Here is a 23286-nt window from a genome sequence, read left to right on the forward strand (position 1 = left end):
AAAGGGAACTGCCCTCAATGCAAATTTAAAAGACTAATTCTAAGTTTACAAAGACAAAATGTTTTAATATTCACCCAATGATAAAGTTATGTAACGATAAATGCTAAACTGCAGGTCTAAACCCTGCAAAATTCTACAGACTGCACCTTTAACACTAATTTGCTGCATGTAACCACATAACTGTTGCTTTTGCTCTATAACAAGCTCACATCATTTGTCTTTTAAAAGATGTTTCTGTTTGTTTCTAACTGATCAAAACTTGAAAATCTGGACTCATTACCCCTGGAAGAAGTGTCTGAACTTCATTCAGAACCATTTAAACAGCACAGGAGCATGTGTGTGGTTGTGTGTGTTTCTGTGTGTGCTAATGTTTTTTTTTTTTTTTTCCATCTCTCTTTTTTCTACAGACTTGAATGCAGAACGTGTGTAGTCATAGGTAATGGCTTTGCCATTAAAAACAGCTCATTGGGAAACATCATCAACAAATATGACGTTGTCATCCGGTAAGCTTAGCACTCCGAGTATATCTGTAAGTTACTCATAGATTATAATAACTAATGGTAACCTTTTTATTCACACCAAAAACCTGCTTTGTACATGCGTTACCTTGATTAGGTTGTAGATTTGTAAACAGTAACTGACCTTTGGCTTAACCCTGATAGTTTGCATTAATTTATGACTCTTTGAGGACTTCAGAGGACAAAAATATAAAAACACAAGACATCACTTTTTTTCATTTAAAAAAAAAAAATTGCTTAGATCCTTCAATAAGCTTCAGTCATAATCAAAAATACCAAATAATAAATCATTTGAATTTTTCAACCTTTTGAATTCCTATTCATTCCATGATGTCACTGTTTTTATTAAAAAAAAGGAGTTAATTTTTACATAATAATTGTTGGAGGTCTGTTGGATTTTTTGTTTTAATTTATTTAATTTATTTGTTTTTTTTTTGTTGTTTTTTTTTTTACATCAGGCTTCAGCATTCATTAGATTTGTAATAAAATTGATTTTTTTTTTCAGAAGTAGTGCTGGATTCTTAAGTTACTTCCCTTTGAAGACATTCAAACATCTTTTTTTTTTCCTCTGATCTTTTAATTAAATCTGATCTTTAAATGGCCATTTGTATTTTTAAAGTTGTTTTTAGCATAAGAAATGTTAGTTTGCTGTGTATAGATGTACATTGGTAAAATTGTCCTCATGGTAAACAGGAAAAATAAAAAAAAAATGTGTTTTTTTTTCTCCCTGAAATCAGAGAATGCATGATCATTCTGTGTAATAGCTGTGCTTAGAAAAGTTGTGGACATAATGGGACCTGATGGGACATTTTTGTCTTCAAATTTCCTTAAAAATCAGTAAATAAAAAATCTGACACTGCAAAAATAAATACAGCATCAAAATCAATTATATTGCTAAACTCATTTTTTGTTTAAGCTTGATATGTTTAAAAAAAGGCCACAGACCTCCAACATTCATTTTATGACAACACATTTTTTGTGTTTTATTCATAAAAAAACTGACATCATGTAATCAAACGGGCATTTGATAAAATAATAATAATGTTGAAATAATAAAAATAAGTCAATATCTTGTGAATTTAACTAGGACTGAAGTTGACTGAAAGATCTGAACAAATAAAGTAGAAACATTCATCTGTTATGTTTTTATAGATGTTTTTAGAGGATATTTTTTCCTCTTTTTACCTCAAAGGGTCGTGAATTTGCCCCCAGCGAATTGCTGACCTTAGAAAAAAATTGAAACTTGAATTTTAAGACTTTTCATGAAAAACACCTCCTTGCAAAATATCCTTCCATGTGGAGGAACACAACCAAAATTGCAGCCAAAAACTGAGCAAAAAATGACCTAAAAGAACAAAAATGTCCCTGACTACCCCTGAGGGTTAATGTCAGAACTAAGACCCATCAAAAACAGCAACACAGTATTTTACCCAAAGACCAGTCTGAACCACCTGTTTAGGAACCTGAAGGACTGAGTTTGTAAGAACAGTAATCATTGATAAATTACCTTCACAAGGACACGTACTGAAAGCTTGACGTAAGCATCAGTGTTAAAATCTGACGTTGACTTGGCTGCTGTGGTGTATCCAGCTGTGTGACCATCTGACCCTGACATGGAGCTGTTGTCAAAGTAATTAGCAAGCCTTTGGGACAAATGAAGTTCTTCAAAGGAGAATAAAGGGGTTAGTTTATTCAGGGACACAAGCATTCTGCAAATCTAACTTTACAGCCTTGGAATGAGCCCAAGCATTCTGAGTTTTTATAAGCCTCTTTCGAACAGCCAGAATTTGGCCGGGCCACAATGCATTTTTCTCCCCCCGTCAACCCCTCCTTCACTCCCACCCTTCTCCCCTCCCTCTCCTCCCAGAAGCTTATCGTCCACCGGCCAAGTAGAGTAAGGTTATTGACATTCTGAATAAGAATGCATGCCTGAGACTTCAACGTCATCGGTCTGGTTCTGCCGTAGGAACACGACCAGACTGTGTTAAAGCACGTCTGGACTGAAGTTTCCAAAGTGCAGACTCTGATAAACTGCACACTCTGTCTTTAACAAGGTGTGTTGTGGATTGTGGCACATCTTATGTCAGGAAAGGAAAGTAATGACACCAAAATGTTTGCACAATACACTTCTTTCACTCTTTACTTGAAGGTGTCTTCTCTTGCTATTTGGGCTGCTCAGGGAAACATCCGATGGGATGAAGAGACAAGAGACAGACCTGGGAACAATACAATTCTGACTGCTGATATTAATAACAAAGCCTGTAAGCCACCTTAAAGTGATACTCCGGGATGGAACAAGTTGGGTCCTATCACAAGGTTTAGGGCAGAAATTACCCCTACAGCAGTGTTTTGGTGCAGCAGAAGCCCAGAGCGCTCGCACCAAACACCCCCTCCCTGCTCCTCTGCCGGTTTCCTCTGCACTCAGACGGGGCCATATTTTACTTGACCAAAAACACAAATAAACGGACTCCCACCGAAAAAATCTGATATCAGTCTGCATTCACGCTTTATTTAGAGAATTTTCAGCGCGTTACTTTCACACAAAAACACTGCTAAATAAGGCTCTAGTTCTCATCATGTCTCTTCATCCTGGCAGACTATCTGCGTTTGTTTATATCCGGCACTCCGCGCGCGGACTGATACACTAAGCGGCTAGCGCCTCGTGGCCAGCTGTGGCTCTGCAGCGGAGGTAGCGCCGTTTTATGACACGATGAGAACTAGAGCCTTGTTTAGCGGTGTTTTTGTGTGAAAGTAATGTGCTGAAAATTCTCTAAATAAAGTGTGAATGCAGACCGATATCAGATTTCTTCGGTGGGAGTCTGTTTATTTGTGTTTTTGGTCAAGTAAAATATGGCCCCGTCTGAGTGCAGAGGAAACCGGCAGAGGAGCAGGGAGGGGGTGTTTGGTGCGGGCTCTCTGGTCTTCTGCTGCACAAAAACACTGCTGTAGGGGTAATTTCTGCCCTAAACCTTGTGATAGGACCCAACTTGTTCCATCCGGGAGTATCACTTTAACACAATTATAACAACACATTCAATCAGTCAAAGACCAAAAATTAACAGAGGAAAAGCACACAAACCTGAATGTTGAAATAAAGTCACAGTGAGAAGGACTTGGAGACAATTTGAAGCAAATCCAGTGATTTTTTAGTTTGTTTATTAAAGTTTGCTTATTAAACAGCCAGATCACTCAACCAGAAGATCCCTACACTGTAATCTGTAGAGAAGGGATGTGTCCTGGTATGCTAACCTGAAAAGCTAAAGTCTCCTTCTGCACACACTCTTCAGGGTGTACATTTTGAAAAATGATCAGTATCAGGGATGCATCTGGGGATGATTTGTTGTGTAATATTCATTTCTTGTGCAAAACAAGAAAAATACTTAAAACTGCACATTTATTTATGACAGCTGCTTTTAAAGTAAATAATACAAAAAAGACACATACTACTTAAAACTTGGTGTCCCTGAGACAGTTATATCAATACACACAACCAGAGCAAATTTGTCCAATTTCACAACTGACAAAGTAAGTAAATATAACCTCTGTTCACAGGGGACATGTGAGACTGCACAACAGTTAAACTCAAATCAAATCAAATAGTTAAGTCTTTGACGGTAAATGTGCCTAATTCAGCTACATGTACCTTACACGCTGATGCCTGAATTCAAATTTAACTGAAAACAGGAGTTCAGTATGCGCAAACAAAATCACAAAAAGTACAAACATGCAGCTAATTAGAACAAAAATAAGTAGGAGGGCCCTGTCCACACTGCACAATTCTATGAGTTTTAGATGATGTGTAACAGAGGTGACGTGCAAAAAATGAAAAAATACAAAATATATCAGCAGCAGCCTCAGTTTATCAATTTATTTTTGCTCAAACTGCTTTGGCAATCACTTGATCATATTTTTTTCACAAAATAATTGAATTCTTGCGAAAACATTTTTTTTTTTGTGCTCAAACTTGTGGCATTGATATGAGGGTAGGCATTTAATCAAGTAAGCAGCAGCCCATTATTTTATCTATCTGTTATTTTAGTGGATATCAATGTGTTGGCTGATACCAGATGCTTCAATTTCATACACACACAGCCTACACGTACAATATACACCCAGACATTTACACCAAATGAATAAAAAAACAAATACCAAATGCCATGGTTGTGAAAAAAAAAGTGCAAAGCCAATGGTGCGTTAGCTGCCCTCAACAGCTACACAAGTAAAAACAGGACAAGCAAGAGAAGGACAGTAGTAACCAAGTCACAAGTGTTCATTAAAACAACAAACTGCTGCCAGAATAAAAGACCTTCTGAGTCATTACGCGGAGCCCTTAGGCATCACCAAACACTCACTAAAAGAACTTATCAGTTCATTTAAAATGCTACCAAGAGGGTGGTCTTCAAAGGTCAGCACATGTTTCAGTTCAGCCCCAATCCTCTTGTCATAGGTGATCTCAGTTGAGTCCAGGGTTCATCTTACCACTGAACCAGCCTTTTTGATCAGTTTGTTGATCCTGTTTGTGTCCTCAGAAGTGATGCTGCTCCTCTAAGTGAATTTCACAGTAGTGTTATCAACAATAAAGCTAGAGCTGGGGGATATATCGAAAATACTCGATGTATCGGGGGACTTTTGCACGTGACTATAATGACTATATCGCAACCATCGAGTATAAACAGTAACTTAAATGTTTTCAGAAGTCACAACATAAATCCCTTCGGTGATTCGCTCGTTTCATTCTCTGCTGCTCAGCCAGTGCTCCTCTCACAGCGAGCACCACGCTCCCCTGCCCACCCAGAAAAATTCTACTGCGCATGCCAGTTTTTGTATCAGAAGAGGAGAGAAGAAAGTCGCTTACACGTCGTAGTAGCTGTCGTTGTGGATTCCTGGGGCTTGTTTTTTAGAGTGTAGTTGTTTATTTGGGTTTGATTTGCTGCCTGTATGATCCCTGATTCTCTTCAAACTCTTCACAACAAGAAACAAACGTGAAGTGTTTTTAATTTTCACTTTTGCTTTTCTGCCCACTCTGCCACCCCTCTCTGAGTGCCGTTCAGTCACGGCAATCAGCTGTGCACTGCTCGAAACATGACGGCAGATAAGTTAGATGCTATTTTACAGCTGAATACCAAAATACTGCAAGCTGGGATATTATCAGAAGATAAACCCAAATGTAATACAGTTCAACCAGACCCCAGGCTAACAGACAGAAGTCACTACAGTCCTTTCAGCATGACCAACACTATCTAGGTAGCTGCTTTATGGATGTGAAAGCAATATTATCTTCAACTTTAGTTCATGATATTTTCAAACTGTAATATAATATAATATAATATAATATAATATAATATAATATAATATAATATAATATAATATAATATAATATAATATAATATAATATAATATAATATAATCAGCCAGTTATATAAATCTGAGTGTATATTTTTTACTGGAACTAAAAATCTGTAACTACATAAAGTTTGGTTCAAAATAAAAAGGTTTGCTAAACTTACCTGATTGAGATTTTCCCCTTTTTGCTTTCAAATTTCAAAATTCCAACTGAAAGGGCTGCTTAAATCATTTTACTGATGTCATATTAAGCATCAAAGGGTTGGATTTAACATTAATATGGGGATTTAGAGGAGAAATCAGGATATTGAGATATATATCGTGTGTCGAGATATAGGGCTCTAATTCTGTAGACCAGGCGCAGGCACAGGCGCACCTGCCCTGCGCCGGCCTTCGCCGTGCGCACAGGCGAGTGGGTTTAACACAGCCGAGCGCTGTTTTCACCAATCAAATGAGCGCCTCTCCTCGCCTTTAAATGCCCTGCGACTGAGGCGCAGCGTCTGATTGGTCTGAGTGATCTCCAGGACCACGGAGAGAGTGTTGGTAGCGGAGACGGTCAGAGCCGCTGTCCCTGCAGCAGGTCAATGGACAGCGGGGCCCATCGGAGGACACGATGCGCGTGACCGTGTGGGCCAGCTCCCGGGACAGATTTAATCTGTTCCTTTGTCTTTATTCGGAGTAAAAAATTAAGAGGCAGTTACACAGCTGGCTTATCCATTCAGAATACTTTTGATCCACCTGCACTCCTGGTTTGTCATCACCAAGCAGAGCCTTTGGTGATATACTGTATACTCTCCCAGTGTCTCCACCTCATCCTCCTTACAATAATGTACTCCATCTTTTTAGATCAGGTTAAAAATAAAGACTAGAACAGAGAAATATGGGAAATCACGGGTAAATCCTGAGTGACATACATTTATTTTGTCTGTTTTTTCTTCGTCTTTTCTCTCCCTCTTTTCTTTGAATTAAATGAAATGAGAGAAGCCAGATATATACTCAGTATCAGATGTTAAGGCTGTTTATTGTTTAATTGTAAACATGTGCATCAAACTTCCAGCTGCCGTCAGGTTAACTTTCCATTATGACAAACGGCTTTAATCTGACATCAGATGTGACGGGACAGTTAATATAGATATAAATGTATATGCTGGTTCAGACGGTTACATTAAATAGTGATTGCTGTGATTGTTTATTGCATTAAAATGTGCCTGACACTCTGGAAACCTGCCTCTGAGGCTTTGATGACATGTGTGCACATGTGCGCCTGTCACCAAATTACAGCTGCGTGGGGTGCGCTCCGCCTTGCGCCGAGGATAGACCAGGTTGGAGCTGGCGAGCTTTCAGCGCACTTTTTTGGCACGAAATTGTCACTGCGCCAACATGAATCTGCTGACACCTCCCCCTGGTGCGCCGTCAACTCCCCCTGGCGCGCCGTCACACCCACCTCTGTGCAGACGGTCTACCAAATTGTCAAATTGGCAGCGCATGGCGGTGCGCCGCACGAAATTAGCACTGCGCAGGCTGCGCCAGGCTTGCGCCCCCTGCGCTGCGCCACGAAATTAGATAGAGCCCATAGTCTACAAATATTGAGATATTGGATTTTGGCCATATCGTGCAGCCCTAAATACAGCTTGTAACAAACAAAACACTGTCCAAGTGATTCACCCTTCTTGAGTGACTAATCAAAGTGAGTTATGGTGAACTGCTTGTTTAGCCTGTAACTGAGAGCTGAAAGGTGTTACCACTCATCCCAGAGACAACGATGAGTGAATACTGCACCAATGCTCAAGTAAAGTTATAAAAAAAAACTCTGGAGACTACAATAATGCAAGACCAGGTCCTTCATCACAAAATTCCACTGCCATATCTTATTGAGGGTCACAGTGCCTACTGTTAAATGACCAGTATAACACCAAAAATAGATTCAGTTGTTGAGAATGACTAAACTCTGTTGCCGTTAGAAATGCTTTAGGGGGTTCTTTTTCAAATGTCTCCGCGCTTTGTAAATCAGCTTCAGTAAAAATAGAACTATGGCAATATACTTCAAACTAATTTCAGCTTTCCTTTCCGAAATCAAATGTTCTAAGTGGTCAGAGGGCGTAACTCAGTCTTAAAAGCACTCAGCATCTTTAAGCAACACAAAGAACATTTAATTGCAAATGAAATCCTCCTTTAAACCAAACATTTTCCAATTTAGAATTAACAAGAAATAGTCCCCAAATGACAAACAAACAAAGATTATCCTCTTTTACTGTTTTTAATGCCTTTTCTCTTTTTAATTGTCCTCACGACTTTAAAGCTCCCCGCCGCGACGGCACTCCATTGTCTGCAAGTCCTCTGTCCTGAAAATCCCAGAATAGAAAAAAAAGACAAAACACAAAAATAATCCACAAACACAGCAACGAACATTTCTCCCTTGGTTGATCTCAATGGAAAACCAAAAATCCAACAGTTCCCAAAACAATAAGTCTTTCAAAAACAAAATCCTTCAATTTATCCCATATGTACCAGCAGGCGCTCCTGCGCGGTGGAGAATCCAGCCACGAAACTTTCCACGTGTACACATTCATTTTATCACACATTACTTTAAGTCTTTTCTGAACATTCTATCTTATTTGGAAGTTTTCACTTAATTCTCTGGGACCATTTCGCTGCAGAATACTTGTAACACAACACACACTTGCTCCGGCGGTGTTTCCTGCACCTCCCTTATCCAGCTATGCCATATCCTTAAATCACTTTCCCTAAGTTGAAACTGTATCCTTGGCCCCATCTTGACCTTTCATTAGAATGGAAAAATTTACCATTTGACCACAAAACAGGAGTAAACAAATCTCCCCTTTAGATCTGTCACCTTAACTTTTCTCATTTTTTTTTCCACATACACACATACACCTGTTTAATGTGGCACTGTCACACAGCTGTGGAAAAAGGCCCAGGTGGTGAATTGTGAGGGGTCATGGCTAATTGACTTTGTGAATTTAACACTATCAGCAGAACATGTTTTAATACAGTGTCTGGTCCAAGGTTAAAATAGTTTTAGATTTGTCATTATAGTTTAGTTTTAGTTAGCTTTGACTTTTTTTCCATTACAGTTTAGTTTTAATTAGTTTTAGAGCAGGCATTCTAGTTTTCATTTGGTTTTGATTTTTGCAACAAGGCTTAGTTTTAGTGTAGTTTTAGTTTTTTCATACCTTATTAACCAGGTGCAGGATTTAAAAAGGTCAGAGTAAATATTTTTAATACAGTTTATTTTCAAGTCCAACATAGTGCTCACTGCTCAGTCAATGTTGATACTGAAATGTTGGCTGCTGCCTTAAACACAAGAAAATAATATAAACTTAGTATAAAAATATAAACATGAATTATATAAAATAATGTTAACATGAATTAAATAAAATAATAAAAACATTACTTATATAAAACAATATAATATGAGCTTTAATAATTAGAAACTTGGACTCTGTAACAATAAAGTCAGACTCACATGAAATTAAACTATCACAGATGCTCTGATTCATTGCTCCACTACGTTTTGTTGCAGCACAGCGCACAGCCAGTCAGTGCAGTAAACAAGCACGACCCAGTACGCCGCTATGATGGTGCCGTACGGCGCTGACAACTGCTGAAAACTGTCGTGAAATTGGTTGGGAAAATGCGTCAGATTAAGTTAAATCCTAAAGTCTATTAATATTGTCAGAAACTATAACTAAGGGAGTGTTGTCTATAATTTTAGTTAGTTTCAGTTAGTTTTGTGAACACAAGATACAGTTTTAGTTTACTTATTGTTTTTGTTTTCTTTTCTGGTTTTTATTAGTTTGAGTTAACTGCATTGTATTTTAAATTTTAGTTTTCCTTTTTAGTTTCGTTTTAGTAAACTATTATAACCTTGGTCTGGTCCCTGTCCCAGGTTGAATGACGCCCCAGTGAGAGGCTATGAAGACGACGTCGGGAACAAGACCACCATGAGGTTTTTCTACCCTGAGTCAGCCTCTTACAACCCTGGGCTACAAAATGAGCCCAGCACACTTATGGTCCTGGTGCCTTTTAAGCAGCAAGATCTTCGGTGGCTGAAAGAGATCCTCTATAATGAGAAGAGGGTACAGTATATGTGTGAGAATGCACTCCCTCACACTAACACACACACACACACACATGCTTAACGCATCTCTCCATCTCACTTTTTTCCCCTCTTAGCTTTACATAAACACTCCTTAGCTTTTTTTGTCTGTGCTTGCCATCCATCCTTGGCAGAAACAAATACTTGAAAGGTTCTACTTCAGTGATGCAAGTGCCCTTTACATTTATATGCAGTTTCCACTGGAGACATCCTTCACTCTGTGGCCCACAGCACCTCCAGCTCCCCTCTGCTAATAGTTGCAGGGTCATTACCCTCTAATTTGCACTTCGATTTGGTTGCCTCAGGACATGAGGGAGTCATAGGTTCAATTGCATCTGTGTGTGTGTGAATGAACTCTGTGTACTAACCAGGACTGGCAGGCTTCGAATCTACTTTCTGCCCTTCTGTTCCTTCTAGTTTCACAACATCCTGTGTTTTATCTTCCCCTGTGATTATGTGTGCATTCCAGGTCAGGAAAGGCTTTTGGAAGCCTCCTCCCCAAATCTGGCTGGGTGACGTCAGCAAAATCCGTGTGCTGGACCCCCACTTTCTGCACCAGACTGCAGACAGACTGCTCCAGATCCCTCTCTACCCCAAGGGTAAACAGGTTAGACATCACTTCCACTTCACTTCTTTCAAAATTTAAACATTTTTCTTCTTTAAAAATTACAGAAGACAGTGAGTCGTAACATGACAGGATTACAGTTTAAATCTACTCCTTTTGAAATGAGAATCAAGTTGAAATGAAGAGGTTAATCTATGAGATTCAAGCTGAAAAAAGTCGTAACGCTACGACGCCAACAGTTATTTGTAAAGTGAGGAGATAAATGTTTAAACAAAGTCGTAAAGTTATGAGTTTTGACGTTAGCATGTTTGAAGTTCAAATTCCTGACACGACTTTTGGCTTAAACCCAGTTTCTTTTTTGACTTAACTCTGTCCTAACTTTTCATAGACACTTTTCATGGACAACGAAGAAAATGTTTCCCTTAGTGACGAGTAAAAAGTGACTTTACATAGAGTTCAGACTTTTCATGGAGGGAGCTTCAGTTAGCTACGTTAGCTAGCTTAGTTGCGTTACCATCTTCAAATGAGGAAAATTGGACCCGGAAACATGAACAGGCTGAAATGTTTTGGAGCTTAAAAATGAGAATCCAGATTTTTTAGGTTCAATCTCTTAAACATCAGTAAGATTCAGCAGGAGGCGCTGGAGTTAACGAGTCAGATCGACATCGTGACGCAAAAAGTCAGATTTTCTGGCAGCTTCACGCTGGAACAAGCTGAAATCTTCAGTCAAAGAAATTTAAACAGAAAAGACTCGAGACGATCGTTTTCTGCTGTGTACGAAGAATGATTAAGCCGTAACCTCTGACCTTTGGAAAAGGGGTGGGGCTATACCTTATTTCATTTATTTATTTATTTATTTTTCTTTTTTCTCTCTTATCCTGAAAAACTTAATGCAGATTTGGCCCTTTTTTTGGGGGGGGGGGGGGGGGGGTATACGTATGTTAATTGTAACAAATGATACATTTCTGCTCACCTTGTGCCAAAAATTCAATAAAAAAGAATGTTGAAAAAAATAAATAAATAAATAAAAATAAAAGGGGTGGGGCTAAACGTCTGAAAAATGTTCAGGGATTAAATCATGAGGAGGAAACAGACGCTTAGTCCTCGATGGCGCCAACAGGAAGTGGGCGTTGGTTAGGGTGAATTAATAAAATCTAGTGGTTCAAATCTTTGCTGTTAAAGCACACGTGTAGATATCACAGTTTCAGAACCAGGAGTTTTATTATGAGGCCCCACCAAGTTACTACCTGTCCCTGATAGGGACAATTGACTCTCTGAGTGTTTGTAGCTTAATTACTTTGATAATGATGCCTCTCCTTTTCTGCTGTTAATTAAATTTGCTCCTTTCTGAGATTTCCCACTTGAGTCTTCCCTCTTGTTTGTTCATCTCTCCCATGCCCTCTCCCACTTCTTTTGCCCTTCACTGCTTCCCACATGAATGTTAACAAGGCTGGATGGAGCATCCACTGATTAGCTACGGCTCCCCAAGTGATACGTCATGAGTGCTGTGATAAAATGTTTACTGGAAGAAGCACATCTCTTGAAATGTAGCTGGGTCAATAGCAATTTTGTGGATCCAATTACTGCAAAACATGATGGAGATTAGCTTCTGGTCGGCAGTCTGGCATCTCATTACAAGATAAGCCGCTCGTGTCTTTTTGGTGTCACAGTAACTCACTGGGAAATAATTGACTTTTGAAGGAAAGCCAAAATATTGTGTAAATTTGAACCAGATGTGCTTTTAGAAAATTTAAAGCTCCCTGTGTTCCTCCTCTGAAAGGATGCTTAATGTTATTTCTTCTGGAATAAGTCCAGGTTTTGAGACTGTTACAGTTTTTCAAGACATCAGGTTCAGTTGACATTAATAAATCATGCTCAGCTCAGCATATATTTATGTAAAGATAAATGCAAACTACAGAAAAAATCATCTTCAGCACAACAAAAACAAAGGGAAAACCCAACCACAACTCACTCATGAGGTCGCTGCTGAGGAGTGCATATTGTGCAATAAGAAAATGACGCATTAGATCTTTCTTCGTGAGTATGTTGATCTGTTTTTGTTTCTCAAACTGGGCTCGAACTCCCTTTGACTAAAGCAATTCAATTTTGAAACCCCCTGCTACTTTTCCAACTGGACCGTAACTCATCTGGAGTGAAGCCCTTACTCGCTCATCGCATCCCCCCTGCCAAGTGCTACTTGTGTGTTTGCTGTGGATTGTTTCTGATGTGGGATCTAGCCAACTTTTGTTTTGGTTCTGCTTGCTATCCTCTCCCGAGCCCTTTCTGTAGTAGAGTCAGGGAGGAGAGGCGTGTTACCCTTTAGGACTGCAGTACAAACACAACTGGCTGGTGCATGAGAAGATTGAGCAGTGGGAAGGCAGCGATCCTACAGGCAATCAGCGGGCGCACCCATCAGGAGCTCTGCACCATCTGCTCAGACTGAATGGAGATGGAGCAGGAGGAGGAGGAGGGTTGTGGGTTGGAGGACTGATATATTATGGATATGGTGATGGGGAGAGATGAAGCCTTCAGACAGTAATATTTGGTTCCTGTGAGGAGTTTCTAAGTGATCCTGAAAAGGTTTTCCTTCTAGACATATGCCTGATCTTAGTAAACATTTTAAAATGAGATTATCAGCATCGATATAACAAGTTACAGGTTGTTTTAAATTGCTACTTCTTAGGGAAGTAGCAAGCCCGATTGGGCTGGGCAGGACCAAATTGATTTACAGCACGTCTAAGTCTCTATGACAACACCACGCTGACTGACAAAGTTTAGCAGAGAGAAGAGAGATCTGTGTTTTTCTCTGCTGAAAATGATTTCTGTGATTAATTTTGTAGTGATGGTGGACACTGGAGCCTAACTGTCAAACAGAAAAAGGACAGAAGAGCAGAAGAAAGATAAACAGGAGAAAGATGGAGCACAAGCTAAAGGCTAACACAGGAGCTGAACTGTTTGTGCTAATGTCCATTCCAACCCGCAGTCAGCAGTTATTCTGCAGTGGTCTGTTCAAACTTGAGAGTCTATCAATAAAATGAAGAGTGAGGTTATGTTAGCTCTGATTGGTAGATGACTGGCAGGACATGACCAGGATTCACTAACGTTACACAGACATGTCTTAGACTGTATTCACACCAGTGGCTTGTTTCCTTTGTTCCGATTCAGGGCAAAAATGATACAATTGTAGCGGTTGTCACTTGGTTCGTTTGTGTTCACAAGGCAAAAGTTGGTTGTGGTCCCAAGTTGTAAACAAGTGTCACGTGCAATCGATTTTTTTATTCTCATTGGTCAGAAATCATCCCTGGAAAGCGGGGAGTTTCCCTTATCTTCATGGAGCATCAACAACGTGTGTGGCTAATTAGTGTTTTAGTGTATTTCTTTACCGCTCCACGTGAGCCCATGACTCATTTCTTTAGTTCTTCGGTCTTCTCTTCTTCTGCTGCTGTGGTTGATTCTTCCCCTCCTTCTTCTTCTACTTTTTTGACTACTACTGCTTGCATCACTACAGTGTGTGAGCCACAGTTATAAGTCAGTTGTGCCGGTTGCTGGAGCGTTTGTGTTCTCACTGTAAAGGAACCGCTACAGGGCTTGAATGGAAGCGAGCCGAGACCACCTATTTTTGGCGATCTTTGACCTGCTTGTTTTGTCCCTCATAGGAGAGTGGTTGCTGTGTTCACACATGCACAAATGAACCAGGGTTTTTGGGAGGGGACGGAACGACTGACCCGAATGATCCAGGTGTGAATACACCCTTAGAGCACCGGGCTGACAGCTGCACTAATTATAAATAGTCACTAAACTACGGTAATACTGACTAAGTTGGCTTGTTGTCACTTTTCAAACCATAGCTCTACAAAACTGTTGATAGATACCTTTCCTTGTGGTGTTGTATCTGGTAACAAGTTGTCTCGATCAAAGAAAAGTGGAGTAAGAAAGAAGATGATCTCCATTCATTTCCAAAACAGACACATGCCTTGTTCTGGGCCAAAAGGTGTCACTGCAGTTTAATTACAACAAATCCAGCATCTTTGAAATATCTAAAAATACACTATTTAATAAATATTCAAGCCTTAATGTGATACTCCGGGATGGAACAAGTTGGGTCCTATCACAAGGTTTAGGGCAGAAATTACCCCTACAGCAGTGTTTTTGTGCAGCAGAAGCCCAGAGCACTCGCACCAAACACCCCCTCCCTGCTCCTCTGCCGGTTTCCTCTGCACTCAGACGGGGCCATATTTTACTTGACCAAAAACACAAATAAACGGACTCCCACCGAAAAAATCTGATATCTGTCTGCATTCACGCTTTATTTAGAGAATTTTCAGCGCGTTACTTTCACACAAAAACACCGCTAAACAAGGCTCTGGTTCTCATCGTGTCTCTTTGTCCTGGCAGACTGCCTGCGTTTGTTTATATCTGGCACTCCGCGCGCGCAGGGGCTGATACACTAAGTGGCGAGAGCCTTGTAGCCAGCTGTGGCTCTGCAGCGGAGGTAGCGCTGTTTTATGCCACGATGAGAACTAGAGCCTTATTTAGTGTTTTTTTTGTGTGAAAGTAACGCTCTGAAAATTCTCTAAATAAAGTGTGAATGCAGACAGATATCAGATTTTTTTGGTGGGAGTCCGTTTTTTTGTGTTTTTGGTCGAGTACAAAATGGCCCCGTCTGAGTGCAGAGGAAACCGGCAGAGGAGCAGGGAGGGGGTGTTTGGTGCATGCACCCTGGGCTTCTGCTGCACAAAAACACTGCTGTAGGGGTAATTTCTGCCCTAAACCTTGTGGTAGGACCCAACTTGTTCCATCCCAGAGTATCACTTTAACGAATATTTCTTTTTCGATCAGTGATATAAACTTGGAACTGCGTCTTCATCTGTATTCTGTGTTTGGATTGTTCTAGCCTTGGCCTCTTATAAGGGGTTGGGTATTTCCTCATACTTTCAAAATCCACAAGGGGTCCTTTTTAAAGGGAACTGAGAATGCAGACCTCCTCTTTGCAGGCACACCACCCTCCCTCAGATAATGATCCTGCCAGATAGACTAGGACCCCCTCAAACACACACACACACACACACACACACACACACACACACACACACACACACACACACACACACACACACACACACACACACACACACACAGAAGAGCTGGTACACACTCATTCTCCCCCACATGCAACCACTTTCCTCTCATTGAGTGTTTTTTTGTGTGTGTGTGATACCTTACGTGTGTTGGACACATACATAGCTCTTGCGTTGAGTTCCTGCAGGTCTGGCTTGCAGGAATGACAGTATGAACCCCCCACCCCCCTTCACCCCCTTGCTCACCAAGGCTCCATGGGCCTGCATCCAAACTATGTGCTGGGTCGCTGTAGAGCTATGGTGTTCGCCCGTGAGCTAGCGACCACATGAGGCTAATACATACAAAATGTCAGCTGAGGCTGATTGCAGGGTGCTCATTAGATTTGAATCATAGAAGAAGAAAAGTGCAATGGCAACTTCATCCAGTTTTTAGTTTCAGGACAAGAAAAGTACAAGACATAGGCTTATTTTTATTTTTTCATTCAGTCAGCTGTGTATGTATGCTGTGACTTCATATTTCTCTTGGTTTTGTTTGGATATTTAACCAGGAGTGCATTGAAGCCCACAACACAGGAAACAAATTTGAATTTACATGCACCACATCTCCTCTCTGCATGTTAAAAACTGATCCCCGCCCCATATTTGGCTAGCTCGGTTTAGCTCAAGACTCGAGGGAGCAGCAAGTTGAGCCACCTTCAAAGGTAACATCATCTGCTGACCAACTGCAGGAGACGACAGGAAGTCACTGCCTTCTGCCAGGAAATAGTTCAGTAAACCTTGTGAAACTTCAGCTTGTGATTGATGGGTTGATTGATTTTGTTGCAGACACTAATCAAATGTGTTAGATAACTTGCTATCTGTTGAATTGGAATAAGTGCTCCAGGTGTTCAGTGGTATGAAAATGTAAATCACTTACATGATTCTGTGATCTGAAACGCTGGTCAGTCTACAAAAGACCTCCACTTCTGCTACAAATCAATATTTTAGGCAGTTAATAAATCCAAGCAATTGGACATTTTGGAGAAAAGAGTTGAGGAAATTCTTCCTACGTGCAGTAGAAAGGTTTTCTCTCACGGAGGAAGGTTGATGGTAACATGCAAAGGAACACGTAGAGAGCCATGAAAAGGGTGTGTGGTGAGAGTGCAGCTTTCTGAGAGGAGATGGAAAGAAAAAAGGCCTCTTCTATCTGATGGTCATGTGGAAGTGATTCTGCTTGCCCCTGTGGACATGGAAAATCATTGACAGAGTCATATGAGAAATGGCAAACAACACAGGCAATTATCTGTGCACTGTAAGACTCGGCCAGGGATAAACACAACAAACATGTCTCCTCTCATTATATCTCACATTAGGTTTTTATTATTTATTTCTCAAGTGATGCCAGAGGGGTCAGATAATGTCGCTGTGTGTTTTGTTTCCTGCAACAGCAGATCACAAGTGACAGGCCAATAAAAAAAGAGCTAGCACCGGGATCTATTATGTTAATTTACACAGGAGGTTTCCTTTCATTAGGAAAGAAAGTCAAGGTTTGGATTTGGAGCGACATGGATCATTATGAACGGACAGTCGCTAAAGACAACAAAGGTCTGAAAGGTTCTGTTTGTTATGCAGACTGTTTTCTATTAGCCAATTTCTTCTCTCTTCCATTTTTATTTTCCTTATCTCCTGTACCTTTCCCCTTCAAAGAAAGACATTTGGATTTAGTTAATTGCGTTTGCCACCAACTATAAAGTAAGCAGGTTCCTTTAATCACCACTGTACTGTGACCCATACTGACTTTGTTTACAAGCACCAGGTTTGTTTCAGCTGCTGTTTTAGTTTTAGTCTTTTGGATGAAAGTGTGTATTAGTTTTAGTTGACAAAAAGTTGAAACGGTTTTAGTCTAGTGTTGGTTAAAAAAGAACGTACTAGTCCTATTATTTTAGGTCAATCAGTTTGAGTTTATTTGCTCAAAGGGAAAGAATTTAACCTTCGCATACTCCTCATTCTGAAAGAAAAGTGCCAATCTGAATGGACATTTAATCGGTTTCACAGGGGTGGAATATTCCTTTCCCCAAACCGATTGAGGTATCATGTATCCACTCAAACGGAAAGTTGTCAGAGCACGTTGTTTCAGCACATGCTCAGATATGACGTAAGACGCACCTAGAGACGTTCTTCAACTTTAAAAATGGCGGCGAGCCGTCAGCACTGGACTGCTGCGGAAAGTTTGTTTTTGATCCAAACTTTGAAAGAAATGAACAGAATTTCAAGACTGGACGGACGACAAACTCCCAATACGGAGTAATGCAACACCCTGATATACATACTGTCGTCCTCCAGCTTTGATAAATCTCGTAATGTTTACGTTTTTCTGTGCATTGACTATTCTGTTTGATTACAGCGGGGCATGTAGACCAGAGATTGGAATATTGCTTTCCATGGATACTATTGTTTTCGGAAAAGTCATTCAGAAAGATTCTATTCGGAAAGACGAAAAACTACTCATGTAACCGTGGCTACTGGTACATTAGGCTAAAAATAAATAAATAAATAAAAATAAATGAATAAATAAATGAATAAATAATAACAATAATAAATAAATAAAGTAAAATGAAGAATAGAAATAAATAGATAAAAAATAAAACAACAACAAAAAATTAAAAAAAAATTAAAAACAAAATAAAAATAAAATAAAAAATTAATTAATTAATTAAAAAAAAAAAAGAGAAAAAAAAACCATTAGGCTGAGAGTCAGCAGTTAGCACAGTCCCTCTTTGCACCAAAACACCTGTAGCTCTGTATCAGTCAGAACTCAATAGAAGTTGACTCCATGGTGCAGTATCATTTCTGACAACTGACTACAGAACAACCAGACATTTTTATGCTGCTTTAGTGTTTAAAAACCGCTAACTCGTCTGAATGAATGGTGTTAAATGCAGCTTCTGTTGCTTAAATGCATCTTTATGATGACGTAGTTTGAAGAGGGGTCTGCAGAATGTGCATGGTATGCGAGGTGATGGCAAAACAAGGATATGACATGGCAGCATTGCTGATTGGTGATGGGACGTCACAGCATACAGGAGAATAAAGTTCTACCATGAGCAGAGCTGAGAGTGGGAGGGTAATAGTGGGCTGTCAGTAAGTCTTTAAGAAGAAAGAGCACAAAGTTTACCTAACAGCATACACATGCCCTGGATTATACTACTTTAAACCGAATAGCAGCAAAGTAGCAACCATCACACAGAGACTCTCTCACACTCACACAAAGCTTTACTAAGGGAAACTGGGCCAGATCAAGAGTGTTATGGTTATTAAGTTAACCTATGTTTGATTTGTCTGGGAAGAAAAAAGCAGTATTAGAGAAAAGAACATAAATCTCCACAATGTATCTCCTTTAGCCTCTATCCCAGCATCCAAATCCACTTAAATCATTTGTGCACTTTGATCAAAACTGTGCCACTGAGCATGTTGACCCTGTTCCAAGTCAGCAAGTTGTGAAGTCTTCCAAAGAAGAGTACTCTCAGGTTCTCCTGATGAGAAACATCACAAGGGACACAGGACTGGAGTTGTTTGTCACTGGCCTGATGAATGCGTTTCCTTAGAAGAGGTTGTGATACACTTGTGACTAAGCTGCTGGAAAGCAGCCACTGTGCAGGGTGAGGCTTTACTCTTCTGTCTGACAAACATGTCTTTTCAATATCTGAGGAGTTTCTGCTCTGCAAGAAGCTCACACGACGCTGCATGATTACGTTGCATAATCCTGATTTAAGAGAAACTGTTACCTAAGATACAAAAACAAGTGTTAACAAGCTCTGACTACACTAGATCTTACCAGAGGCTGTTAGCATGTAAGCTTTGGAGGTTTCACAACACGTCCTGAATGGGATTCTTGATACAGAGACAGTTTGTTGATTAGCCTCAAGTAAAGGTCAGAGGCTGGAAGTTCTGCTGCTCTCTACCGCCATCTAGTGTTGAAATGAGAAGACACATTTAAGTCACACATTCAGATTTTTCATACACAGCATGGTGTTAGCATTTTACAGCTTTACATAAATACTCATTGCCTCTGTCCTTGAATGTTTATGATACATTTGTAGATGATTGCATGCATCATGTAGTTTTGTTTCTTACAGCAACCAGTGCATCCTACCACGGGTATCCTCGCTGTGTTTGTCGCTCTCAACTACTGTGATGTGGTCCACATTGCTGGTTTTGGATATCCTAACTCAAAGAGCCAAAGGCAGCCTATCCATTACTACGGATATGACACCATGAAGTCTATGAAGGTGGGCAGAGATCTTCATAACCTGTTTCTTCACAGTCATGTTAGAGGAGCTTTTCTAACCTCATTAACCTTGTGTTTGCAGAATTCCTACCATGACCTCAATCAAGAAGCAGAAGCCTTAAAAAGACTGGAGGATTCTGGAGCCATTGTTTACCTACACCCACATTTATGATACACACACACACACACACACACACACTTGATGAGTTAGTTGAACTGGAAAACAGGTTCACTTTACTTAAATCCTGTTTTGGGTCACTTTGATGGTGATCAGAGCTGAGTGTGCCTTCTGTAATGGGATCTCAGATGTGTTGCTGGTACATTAAGTTATCACTAAGTAACCTGAGGGCAGATGTAGTTCTGATGAATGTTCTCACTAGCACCTTAATATTTCCTTAAATTTGTCAAATGAAATGACTTTTGGAAACCTGGCTCAGCACTTTTTTAAAAAAAGGTTTATAGCAACTTCAAAAGTTGCGTAAAGTAATTTAACTATTTATGGTGAAACCGTATGTCTGTCACAATCCGTCTTCTAGACAACATGTTGTGTCAAACTCTTTGATTTAATGCATAAATGTTGCTTTTTGAGCCAAATAAGGATCTAACTGCCACGCCCTACGAATGAACATTTTATATCTTCCACTTTAAGGTTTACCCACACTTTGTCCAGACATTTTACGACTATCACTGAGCTGTAAATCTAATCAACTCCAATTGTTTCTTGCTGCATTCACATCAAAATAATGTGAATTTATTTTTTTTTTGTTTTATCAAGTCAAATTATTCTTGCTGCTGAACATAAATCTGAGGTTGAGATGTATGCTTTAGCTCACGAGGACCCCTTGTGGTGTTCACTTTAAATGTGTTTTTTATGTTTTAAATGAAATGAAATCACTTGATCACAAACCTGATAAACAGAGTTAGCTGGAGAGACTTTACTTTTATAATTCACAGACTAGAAATACTTCTTGTATTTTGCTCATATGTGTTGTTTCATTTTTTTCTTTTAATTTATTTAATCTTTTTTTTTCTGAAACAATACTGGTAACTGGTACCACTGGATATTTTTTAATGTACAGAATTTGAATAAATTTTTAATTACACTGAAAGTAAAGTGGTTTTGCTGAAGCTTTATTGAATATTGTATGTATGTATATATATATATATATATATATATATATATATATATATATATATATATATATATATATATATGTGTGTGTGTGTGTATATATATACATGTGTATATATATATATATATATATATATATATATATATATATATATATATATATATATATATATATATATATATATATATATACATACATATATATACATACATATATATATATATATATATATATATATATATATATATATATATATATACACACATATATATATACATATATATATATATATTGTGTCTGTTTTTTGTTTCTTTTTTTTTCTTTTTAGACATCGACTTTATTTAATTCTGTTTTTTGACAAAACTAAGAAAGATCAACAAAAACTATCAAAAAGAGTACACAGACAAAACCCAAATATATTCCACATTTTAAAATAAAATCTCATACAAAGAACAAATGAATACAGTACAGAGAAAATAAAGAGGAAGAAAGAAAAAAAAAACATCGAACATGTTTGATCATCACATCACATGAGAAAAAAAAGAAAACCCACTATGACCATCAGTAGTGTAACAGGGCCGCAAGACCAAAGAAAAAAAAAAACCTCACAGGGTGACACGGCTGAAATAAGTTAGAAATGGAGACCAAGTTAAATGAAAACTTTCAGGTTTTCCATGAGAACTTAATTTAAGTTTTTCTAGTTTAAGGCAGCTTAGTAAGTCTCTGATCCATTGGCTGTAGGAGGGCAAACAGGTAAGTTTCCAGTTAAACAGTATTACACATCTGGCCAATAGAGTGGCATAGGCTACTGAGTCAGACTGAGAGCACGAGAAAGGGCAGTGAGAGGGCACGCTTTGAAGTTAAATTCAAAGATCTCTGAAAAAAAAATTAAAAATAAGGCCCCAAAAATTTGAAATCTTCGGACATGTCCAGAATTTTTTATATTGTATTAAATATTAAATTTATCGTTTTGTTCAACTGGCTTATGTATTAACTGTATGGACATCATGATTCTTTATTGAGATATTTGAGCAGCCTTCACCACTAGATGGCAGTGAGCCTCTACAGCGTTCACTTAAACAGTATACACTTTACTGCACTGCACATGGTGCATTCATGCAGCAGCCCATCTTCAAGTGCCTGGGGTAATGGTAACAGCACATGTGTTAGTAACACATGTACAGTCAGGACATCTGGGAGACCAGAAAGCTTCACAGCACTAATTGAGATTGACTAACATACATTTGCCCCCCTGAGACAGATGCTGATGATGGTTTGTGCTCACTGCACACAGCACTGTATGAATAGAGTTGACATGAATAGAGTTGCGCCCTTGACAGGTTTTATCTAGACTTACTCATGGTGAGTTGTCAGCAGTGACTGAGTCCAGATCATCAGACAAAATAAAATGTAAAAGGTGACTTTTGATGAGCTGTCAATCACAAGATAATACTAATTCTCCTACGTCTATTATTATTTTTATAGATATATACTTTTTGTTGCTAAGCACCGTTTGAGTGGCAGCTTGTTGCAGCGGCTCTCTCCATCTTCTTTTGTTTCCTTTGCGTTTGCAGTGGTGTTTTTACCTTTTTTTGTTCCTGTGTATCCAGAGATCTTGTGTAACCATGGTCACATTGTTTACGCACAATATTTCAGCCCTTAACAGCCAGTAGCATGTCAATGCTAACCAGTGTTAGGCCCGATGTTCCCCGCAAGCTGAGGAGGAGGTGGTGAGGACCATGTGCTGGTGCTGCAGTGCGAGCTAAGAAGAGACGACACCGGCCTGTTCCTTCATCCATCGCTATGGGGGAGTTTAAAGGTCTTTGCACACTGGAGCTGTTTTTTTTTCGAATGTGTTTTATTGGATCTATTATCTGAAAAAAAGAGAACTACAGACACTTTGCACACTGGATTTGATCCACTTATTTTCCTATTAATAGCAAAAATTTGCAGTACAAGAAAAATAGAATCATTGAGAGGTGATCAAGCTGTCGATCCTGTACAGTGACTGTCAGTATGTTTGAGGTACACACACACACACACACACACACACACACACACACACAAAGAAAATCAAGTCTTCATTTATCATCATCTAAACAAAGCCCAAAATTTGTACAGGAAATATCTCGGAAAATGTGATGTTGCAAGTTGCCTACGGTGTCCCTGAATAGTCAAACTGCCCTAGAAACGAGCTAGGCGGGTGTGAGAAAACGCAAAAAATCAAACCTCTTCCAAAAAAACAAATGAACAATAAGGTTT

At 39.2% G+C, this 23286-nt stretch overlaps 1 protein-coding gene across 1 annotated transcript in view; it reads left to right on the plus strand.

Annotated features, from left to right (window-relative positions):
- The window catches only part of st3gal4 (ST3 beta-galactoside alpha-2,3-sialyltransferase 4), a 45924-nt gene extending 24977 nt beyond the window's left edge, over positions 1-20947 (plus strand). The window contains exons 8-12 of the mRNA XM_074680105.1: positions 408-503; positions 9772-9961; positions 10451-10588; positions 19740-19892; positions 19974-20947. Coding sequence (XP_074536206.1) covers positions 408-503; positions 9772-9961; positions 10451-10588; positions 19740-19892; positions 19974-20063 — 667 coding nt within the window. The 3' untranslated portion in view covers positions 20064-20947. The remainder of the gene's footprint in view (positions 1-407; positions 504-9771; positions 9962-10450; positions 10589-19739; positions 19893-19973) is intronic.
- Positions 20948-23286: the final 2339 nt, after the last annotated feature.

The sequence above is a fragment of the Halichoeres trimaculatus genome, unplaced genomic scaffold (assembly GCF_033239565.1).
Source record: "Halichoeres trimaculatus isolate MK-OKI-2021-1 unplaced genomic scaffold, fHalTri1.1 fHalTri1_scaffold_9, whole genome shotgun sequence".
Taxonomy (NCBI): domain Eukaryota; kingdom Metazoa; phylum Chordata; class Actinopteri; order Labriformes; family Labridae; genus Halichoeres; species Halichoeres trimaculatus.